Source organism: Ischnura elegans, chromosome 1, assembly GCF_921293095.1.
Source record: "Ischnura elegans chromosome 1, ioIscEleg1.1, whole genome shotgun sequence".
Lineage (NCBI taxonomy): Eukaryota > Metazoa > Arthropoda > Insecta > Odonata > Coenagrionidae > Ischnura > Ischnura elegans.
In genome coordinates this window covers 17,349,057-17,359,470 of record NC_060246.1, presented here as the reverse complement: position 1 = coordinate 17,359,470, position 10,414 = coordinate 17,349,057, and the positions used below count along the sequence as shown (strand labels likewise).

General features: G+C 38.6%; 1 protein-coding gene across 1 annotated transcript in view; it reads right to left on the bottom strand.

The window, feature by feature from the left end:
* Positions 1-9,395: 9,395 nt before the first annotated feature.
* LOC124156361 (hemoglobin subunit gamma-like) overlaps positions 9,396-10,414 on the bottom strand; it is a 40,107-nt gene continuing 39,088 nt past the window's right edge. Inside the window, exon 3 of the mRNA XM_046530889.1 lies at positions 9,396-10,072. Within this exon, the coding sequence (XP_046386845.1) occupies positions 9,908-10,072 (165 nt within the window). The 3' untranslated portion in view covers positions 9,396-9,907. The remainder of the gene's footprint in view (positions 10,073-10,414) is intronic.

Genomic DNA, 10,414 nt, shown 5'->3' with positions numbered 1-10,414 from the left:
CTCAAACGGTTGAGGATAAGGCACAGCCCTTTGACCCTTGCGTATCTATTTACTGAATTGAAAGAACCTCTTCAATGTGATGATTGTAGGCGCACGTTAAATATAAGACATATCCTGATAGATTGTGTTACACACCGCGACGAGCGAAGACGGATTTATCTGGGGGAGACCTAGAAGCCCTTTTAGGAGACCACCCTACCAACTTAAACTATACATTTCGGTTCCTGAAAGAAAGAAATATTTTTAATAAAATCTAGTTATGCTTACTCTTTGTACGAAGACACCATATGCAGTGGCTCTCTTTTCTTCATAAGTTTTCGAAATAAATAACACAATAGTGGTGCGAAATGACCTGGCCGTCGCGACGGCCGACGCGTCGGCGCACCCTAAATTCAAATACTACCACTATTAATAGAGAGAGATATGAGGTGATGGTATATTTTGGATGGCAGGAAAGCTTTTAAAACAATTGGTCCTAAGTATAGAAGAAATTGGCGAAATTCTGTTGCTTTCCAGAGTTTAACATACTCTTAACTCCTTGGTTTGCGTCCAAATTCACAAGGAATATAAGTTCTCAAATACTCCGACTTTTCAGATATACATTTAACCTTTAAATTATTGAGCCTGTAGCGAATGTCACCAGTCAGCCGCAATAAAACATTTTTCTTGTCACCCCAAGACAAACAAGGTGCATGTAGTCAAGGGGGACATTTGTCACCAATCCAAAGTTTGTTATTTTTCAAGTTCACTAGAACCCTGGTGGTAGTCTTCATCACGCTTCAAAACAAAATCTTCATCCGTCCTCATTGTTGCATTTAAATCAGGAAAACACACCCTACCCTCTGAATAAGTACTTTCAACTTGATATTTTGTGGAGCTTGAATATTTTCCATGGTTCTTAACTCTGAGCACAAAAGCTTTAGCAGGTGGATCACATACAATACATTTTAGTCTTAAGTTACAAATGTGACCGTGATAATTAATACCAGACTGTTGTAGACTGATAAATTCTTCAACAAAATCACTTAGAAATTCATTGCACTTGTCAGGCTTCTTGTTGCCATGATATCCACAAATCATAAAAACTTCTTTTGATGGATAAATAGAGCCCAGAATTGGCCAAATTGTGCTACTAGAAGATTTGGATATTGGGAGCCCATCTATGCTAGCAATAAGTTCAATTGTTTCCGATTGTTGGCCTTGATAATTAGATAAAACATCTTTGATTCCAGCATGGAGCCCTCTATGCCAATTACGGCCAGGGGAGACCATCCTAATCTCACTCTTTTTGGGGTTTTTTAAGAGTTTCCTTGAATCACAAGGTATATCATTGTGACCGTGCTGTTTTAAAATCTGTATCAACTTCGACAGAGCTGAGTGACTTACTTGTTCCTCAGTTGCCCACAGAGCCAGATCAATAGAGAGACTCTTACGTCTTGATGCCATTGAATTTAAAATAATCTCATCTTGTGCAATTTCAGTTCCATAAATCTCAGAATCTTTAGCCGTCTCCAAGTCTGGGTGGTTATTATCCATTGATGACATTTCAGAGCCATATTCTAACAGTTCCAAATCAGAAATTTCTCTATTAGACTCCAGGATATGATGGGATTCTTCCAACGACGATATCGATGAATTATTTTCACACACATGGGGTTTAGAATTTTCGTCATCAGATCCTTTGCTGCTAAAGGGAGATACATTTGCTAGAGGTGAATCATGGGTGACGATCACTTCCCTAGGTACCAAGGAAGGCCCGGTAGGAAAGAATTCCTGAAGTCTCCTTTTGGAAACAACTCTTGCTATTCTCCTCAACTGCCTTGAAGATAACTCATGCAAGAATTTATTCTTCCTTGGCATGGTATTGCAATTACTTCAATACTCTGAAAGGGACAATATCACTTTAGGGTAAATTTAAGTTTTTTTAGTTCTGAGGGCATCTCTAAAACTATGAAACACAATAGTAGTCTGCCAACTGCCGACTAAACTTCTCAGGCTCTAGAAGATGCAACAATAGGGGCAGAAGAATTTCCAATAATTCTAAACAAAGTCATCTAAGATCCTATTTTCAAGTAATGAAAGTGTGTCCTTGATGCAAATAGATAGCAAACTACTGTACACTCCCGATTAACCCGATGCTAATGATAGGGAGAAACGGCACGAATAATCGGAAAACCCGGATAACCCAAACTTTTACTTAAGCGTCTTGCAATGTTATTAATTTACCAATATAACAATATAATATTATTTATGCATGTATTATGTTATTTTAGAGTGATTTCCGGACTCATTTAGAACTTTCTTCGCCAATTCGCCATCTTTTTAGCTGCAATAACATGGTTGTACTCGTATTGAACGACTTCTCAATGAATAATTAAAATCATCAAAAGGTTTATTGTAGATAATACCACCCCAAACAATATGTTTTAGTTAATAAAACTACTGTACAGTAGCTCGACTTACCTTGCCAACGAGATGGATAGACCAGCACAATTTCACGGCAAATTCTTCGTGCTTGGTAAGTAACGCACGGTTAACGTAGTTATATTAAAGGATATTATAATTGTGACAATGTATTGTAATATAACCCCACTGCCTTGCTCGGAGTAAATAAAGTTTTGTCGCACTAACTTCAACTGACACTCGCAAAGACACTAGTTTCGAAAAACGTGGTCACCCGGATGTCAAGTCAAGAGTAAAACCAGTAAAACTGCGGAAAACTTTCCATAGGATTTTCACGACATATATGAATCTCACCAATTTAAAATTACAAAATGAAATATTCGTACATAATAATCTTTTCCCTGCTAAAGACGTATTCTTATTATTTTGTAGTACCATTTAGTAACACCGGTGACTCGGTTATTACATATTCAAAAGCCCGTTGTGAAAAGATATTTCGCGAATATACCACAATGGCTCGCAATGTCCCTGGGACGAAATAGGAATATAGGGGATCAAAACAGGATATTCCAGGAATATCCCATAATGATTCGCAATAACCCTGGGACTAAATAGGAATATTGGGGATCAAAATGGGATATTCCTGGAATATCCTCTGCTGTGTGGGACAGAAGATATCGCTACTTGGATTATTCTCTAGAACGACATAAGCCGCGCATATCATACGGTTGAGTGGTTCGAACTGCGTGACGTCCACACTTCTTAACTTAAATCGAAAAAGTGGAGTGTGCCTAGTGGTACAGGTAGGGAAATTAATGCCAACTGCCCCAGTCAACGCCTTGGCATTTCCACCTACCCTCGTCTCTCTCCGGTTGACTGCGTCGGTTACGTAATTTTTGCCGCCGTTTGATTGTTTTGACCAGGGGGACTGCATAAAGGAGGCGCAATTCCATTCCATAGAGGGCAGATCGATTTCTGTTGCCACTTTAGTCGCATTTTAATCGGTTTTAAAAATTCCGCGTCGCGGTGATGAGTGTAATGCGATTCACATTTTTCCAATACTTTGCAGTATTATGTTTGTAATTTCGAGGAATAGCATAATTTGATGAAGGAAATCACCATGAACGTAAATTTCGGTTGACACCCCTAATTATTAATTATTTCCCCGTGAAACTCGGATCTAATTGTCCGTCAGCGACGCGAGTGGCGACTTTTGTAAACCCATTTGAATACGCGGGGAGTGACAACGCATTTAGTAGCCGACTTGTGGATACTCTTTTGTGAAATCCGTGGTTTCGACGTTGAGAGTCGGGTAAAGACGGTTCATGAGTAATCTCCCCGTGGTGGATTTGAAATTACGGTCGGTTTATGCGAAATATCTGGGAAAGTTCCCAATTCGCAACGTGTTCTTGCTCTCCAGCATGTCTGCTTAGGTAGCGACTCGTGTTGTAGCGGATTCTTTGATATTATAATTGGAGTTACGATTGACGCAGTGGATACGTCCTTTTAAGGATGGTCATGGGAGGGTGTTAAACTGTGTTTAGGTTTTCATCGGAGAAGTAAAGGCTACGCGGGTGGGTTGATTTTTTTTCCTTAGTGGTGAGCTGATGGGAGAATTAGGAGCACTTGGAACCTTTTATTTATTTATTTATTTATTTATTATCAATTTCCCCTTAAACAGCACATGACGGCCTTTTACAAAGAGGGTTTCCAATATTAACAGAGTAGGTACAACACAAACATCCATGCCCTGGATAGGGATCACCTACCCAGGCGGGATTCGAACCCACGACCTTCGGTTTGGCAGGCGAGGACTTTACCCCACCGCCACCGAGGCCGGCAACCCGGGTATCGTCGCTGGCTGACTGGTGAGAAGTCCATCGGTGCGCACTGGGTGGAGGTCATTGGAGATGTCTGCGGCATGGTTTTTGGTGAGTAATTTTCCATTTTAAAACGTAAAGATGTTAATCATTCTGCTGTCGTTGTTGCCTCCGCCGGCTACGAGATGCCGGCGGCGCACAGTAGTCGCAACGGCGTATATTTTGTCTTGGCAAAAGTGTGTTAGGCGCCTATATTGCACGCAGAAGCAACACATTTCTTAAAAATGTCTTCATTATCAATGCCATTACTTTATTGAATGATTTAAAATAATATGCGCGTGGCCTGAGGTGAACTGGGGGGGAGGGGGATAAATTTCCCTGATTTTCATCACATTCATTGAAAGTAAATTATAAGGTAACATTATTATATTTTCGTGGAAATGAATGCTTGAGCTGGCGAATATGTTGTTGTCTTGCATTTGCATTAATTTTAAGTAAAATTTTCCCATTCTTGAGCTAGAGATAAATGGCATTGTGTATTAGCACCCATCGTAAGTCATGTGGGGTTTTTACCAGGTTTGACTTGGTGGAGCAGTTTTCTAATGTCACCGTGAAGTTGTAGTCACTCAGGTGTCTTCTTTTTAAATGGCAAATTTTGATTTTAAACTTAATGATGGAAATGGCAAGAAAATTGTACTACGAAGGTATAGGATTAAACCTGTATTAAAAGTTTCACGAGGAGAATATTGCGCATAGTCCGAGAAACTAACGGACATTAACCATTCACTTTACAGCATTTAAATGACTTGAAATTTACTATTGCTCACTCTACGTAGTGCGCCATATCAATATAAACCATCTGAGTCAATGAAGTCATAATATTCATTTATCGAAGGCAATAGAAGATTCATAACTTCGGGTGGGTAAGGTGCATTCTTCGCTTTTGGCTGGGCTCTTATTGATAATATTAAGGAGTCTAAAGAAATTAATATCATTTCATGAGATCTCCATTGGCCGTAGCAGTTGAAATTCTCCTGGCGTTACCTTCCATTTGGCAACTGATATCTTTATTCCGAGACTAGTGGCTCTTCAGATAGAACCCATATTTCCATCCGTATAACTCTGCGCGCATCCTTGCCGTCTTCATATTTCTTAAACCCTCCCACGTTAATGGGGCGTTTTGATGCCAGTGTTATCAAAACGACGATTTATATTTTGTTATGTTTCTTATTGATTTCAGAGGACAAATCAGGGTTGGCGAAACATATTCTCGCTATGTTGCTATAGTTCGTGGAGCCAGTTCCCTGCTCGTAATGTCCACAATCAAGCCAGTTTCCACTCGACATATGTTCTGGATACTCTTGTTTTGTTTCTGAAAGTATAGTTTTATATTTTCTTAAGTCAATTCGCTATAATTATTGAAGCGTATACTTTAAACTCTTTATCCAGGCGTAAACGGGTTAAAGGCTATACTCGAAACCAAATACGGGTCTTAATAGTAATTGTTTGATACTGTTCACATAGCAAGAAACTGATTTGCAGGCATTGCAAGTCTGCGAAGAAAGAGCTGTCAGAGAACTTTTGATTCTCTTTAAGTTTTACAGCAATGGATTGTTAATTCTCACAATGATAGCGTGTATACTAATTTATTTCATTCCAACGGCAAAAGCCATCACATAAATATAAGCATGGTGGATAGATGTCTTGCCGTTAATAAGAGTCCGAAGATAGATACCTCGCTGAAGTGTTAGTTATAGGAATACCTTTTTCTCCCGAACGATGATGGGCTTACAAATGCTAGTTGGGACATAGTAGTTTACTATCACAACGCATTATTTAAAACGAAGTTCACCCTAACCAGCCAGTTTACAGTATATTTTATATCTTGCGCATTTATTTGTGATGTGGGTGTAGCGTTGTGTTAGTGTTAGCAGAAACTCAAAACTAATGATTGCATTAAACTAGTGAAAAGAATTATATTTTTTTTTAAATTTTCCAGGATTCTTTTCTTATTTTTTATCTTTTTTGATTGCAAGTAATAATATTTATAGGAAAGCAAATAATATTTCAACATTTTAAACAATATAATACATTAATAATTTACTTACTAATTCTACAAGAAGGAAAGACATAGAAAAGACTCGTAGACGAGTAATTTGCTGAGGCAGTTTGTATGTAGTTGGAATTGCTGGTTTTTAATTCCAGTTGTTTGTGAGGAGCGTATTCTGGGATGCCCCGAGTCTGGACTTGAAGTTATTTGCTAACTTGGAGATGAATTCGTTTACCTTGGATAACTTGTGAGCCGAAAAAAAGTCAGAAATTCGGACAAGGCGGTTTAGGAGTAGGCGAAGGGATTTATTTTGGAAAATATCTAGCCTTTCTCCAATAAACGTTTAATTTGCAAATATTTCGCAGCCGTACAGGAGGGTGGCACGGATGATGGATGGAGACCATTTAATTCTGCAGCCGTGGGATGGAGGGGAAGTGCGGGAGGATAGTGAGCTAATTGCATGCCTGACTGCTATTGTCTTGTTAGTGCAATATTTCAAATAGGCATTGTGGGTTAGTTTCTCATCTAACGTACGTGCATCTCCTTTCATTTTTTTTTGAGCCTGGTTGCTTAACACCCCCCGCTACATAGTTTTTGAGGCCTCCGGAGTTTTATGTTAGTGATGATGATATATATACTTAAGGAGGCACAAACAGAGTATTTTGTAAACAAGACCAAATATGACTTCATCGATACAAAGTGATTTTTATTAGCACATAATTACATTATTCAACGGTAGGCTTTCATGACCACTTCCCGTGTTGACTAATAACTTGTTTATTCGTTTTGAGTTATGCCATAAAAGGTTTAGGTTAAGCATGTTTGAATGAATGATTTCAACAGTTGGAATATTTTCACTTACCTTTCGTATCTTTCTTTCCACTGAATGTGACGGTTTTGAATGCGTACTTCCTAATGAAATTACACTTGAAATATGATGTGATCGAGAGGTATGCTGTGTGAAGTTCTCTGCGTAGCTAGCATATTCAGTACCCTCTCATTAATTATATTTGGTAGTGCTGTCCCAGGGATATTCCCTTTTTTCATATTTTGTTCTCTAGCTTCAGTAAATCACTTACGTCGTATTGTTAAACGAATACTGAAATTTTACGGATTTCTTAACATCACGCAGCCAATCAAAAGGCAATTAAGGTAAACGTTAATGTTAATTATTAATTGGTGTACCGTTGATTTTTTTTCATATTTTTATAGTTCAATTTTTCTCTCTAATGCGTGAATCATGCCACACTAAAAATATGAAACCTAAGGCTTAGATTAGAATTTATTCAACCATTTCTGGCTCAACTGTTTTACTATAGTACCGTTGAAATATTTAATAGTGGTATTAGATACTGGGACGTATTGGTGATAGGTATTGGGTGACATTTTCTTGTATTTGTATACATCCATGTTTACATGAGCTCCATTTCAGTAGGTTTTCGCAGGTTTTTCACGCCCCCTTCTTGTGTGGGCGTTTTCCTGCGGCGGTTTTTTTTTCCAATAAGGACGAAAGTAAATATACTTAGGTTTTTCCCACGTTTTTTTACACTTGGTAAATGGTAACTTTATTAACTCATAATTTTGTTTTTGCAACTTTACAATGTTTTTAACTGCAATAATTTAATGTTTGACGAGGGTTTATATTGAAGATCGGATTTTCTAGTCCCAGTATCGCCCAATGAAGACGTATTATTATTATTATTATTATTATTATTACTGGAATTTTGTGAGAAATTGAGCTCACCGTAGTATTTCCGTCAATCGATTGAACCTCGGCGGCAGGGAGCTGAAGAAATGCGTGAAATGAAGCGACCCCGTCGTCTTGACCCTAGGATTTTACATTGCTTTCTTTTTGGTGTATGACTCGTACTTTTAAAAAACTTCTGTCTTTATTAAACTTGTGAAATTAGGATTGAAGAGTCCGTTCATACTTTTGAAAAGTTGGACTACCACGAACGACCATGTTCGGGATTGTGAACATGGGTACTGCATTGAGGAGGCCCAATTCCATCCCATAAGAGGTTGATCTCTGTTGCCACCTCGGTTGCATTTTAATCGGTTTTCAAAAATGTCCGCGGCGCGGTTAGTGCGCTATACGATCCAATCTATTCTTTTATTTTTAAGCAATGGCGTTGAAAAGTTATGCATTTTATAGATCATGCCATTAAGTATGTATATATATATCGGTTAAGACCCCTAATTATTACTTTATTCCTCCGTCAAGCTCGGATCACTTTGTCCGTCAGCTACGCGAGTGGCGACTGTTGTAAATGCGCGATGGGTGTACACACGTGTAGGGTCCAACTTGAGGGTCTTAGTTTTAATATTCGTGGAGGTGAAACTCACGCAAGCGAGACTCGAACCCGCAGCCTTGGGTTTGGCAATTGAGGACGTCAACCACCGTCACCGAGACTGGTATTTTAGGGTGTACAATGTGACGGTAATTATTCTGCTTTATGTGCCATTTTAACGACTTAATGACACTATAAACGTCACGTGTGTTTCACTTGTAATAAAAAATTGCAAAAAAAAAGTTTTTTGTAAATGGAACCGTAATGTATATCTGTTCAAAGCACAAACCTCTTGCGCCATTGACAATTGGCTAGTAAATTTGACGAGAGGATTTAAATGGAGTATTTAGAAAATTATTGTTTAAAATATTTTGCTGACATTTCGGTTTAATAAGGGAATTTTGATCGTATTTTCGTTTGAAAGAAGTGCGGAGAACGGCATGAATTTACTGTGTTTGTAATGCGTTGATGACCTGTGATAGACTGTTCGTAATATGTTACTGATTGTCATATAATTAGGAGAAATAAAATGCTATGGTGCAAGTGTCAACAACAATGAAGGAGTTGTTGGTTAGGACCTAGTTGATAACGCACTCAATCAACCTAATTGTACTTCTGCTGTTGGCCACCAATGTTCCCGCGATGTCATGATATCATAGAGTACATCACTATTAATAGTATAAGTACAAAGTAGCTTTCGGATGATGGGACTGACGTCGACCCTTAGGTCTGCTTCCACTTACAAGTATCGCTCGTCATTGCAGTAAATATTTTTGGTTGATTCCTCTGTTAAAGAACAATTTTTCACAGTGTAAATAATTCCACTTTAACCATTTTTACGTGATAGTTTCATAATATTCCATTTAGGAAATCGTACATACAATTTTTACATTAATTGTTAAAATATCTGCTTCTCTATCTCCATAAAAAATGTTATAAACCATTCAAAACAGTCCTTCCCCGGGTGTGGGGGGTGAGATGACGTTTTTGCAACAATTTCAACACACTGAGTAGTGGTAATAAATGAATCACGACAAAAATGTGTCGACCAAAGGATAGTACAGTGCATAGTAATATTTTATGCAAAAAAACTAAATTAGCTGCTAAAATGAAGTATTAAAAATGGTTAATTGTTAATGGTTAATCTCATCATGTTACTCCGGTTTAGGGCTGCCCCCTACTGCTTTCCCCAAACATATCAATTGAAAATAGTTGACAAAAACTGTTGTAACTTAAGTACGTTTTCATCACTATGCTGTCGATGCTTGATGAAGTGTTCGTATTCCTGTGATTTGGTCGACATTGTTGCCTTTCTGATCGTCTGTGTTCGCCTGTCATAATATTCAAGAATGCGCCTGGGGTTTTGCCTCCAACTTTCCTTCATCCAATCCCTTGTATATCACAGAATTTGCTACGTCGAGAGTTTTTTTCCACGACTCTTCCGCGAATGGGGTGAGTTTCTTTCCAAGCAGCTTCTTCAGGGTTGTGATGACCACATTTCTCAGGTTCTGTGGGAGAAAAAGCATTTGTCATCAGTTGATACATGTTAGTATGTTCATACAGTTGAATGCCTTATATCTACGCTTCTGTTTGGCGCGCTATGGCTTCATTTGTATTCTGCGGGAATTATTTTACCAAATGCATGGAGTAGGACGGGGACATGATAGGTTAAGAGGGTTGAACGCTTGGTTGCCGAGTAAGAGGACCCGGGTTCAAATATCGCGTTAAGCCTTCGGAATACTCTAATAAAAATCCTCGGAATGCGAGGTGGTCCTGCGAAAGAACTGAAATGTGTGACATTCACACGCAATATTCACATGGTTTGGTCTGCGGTGAGCTCTGCCCTCACC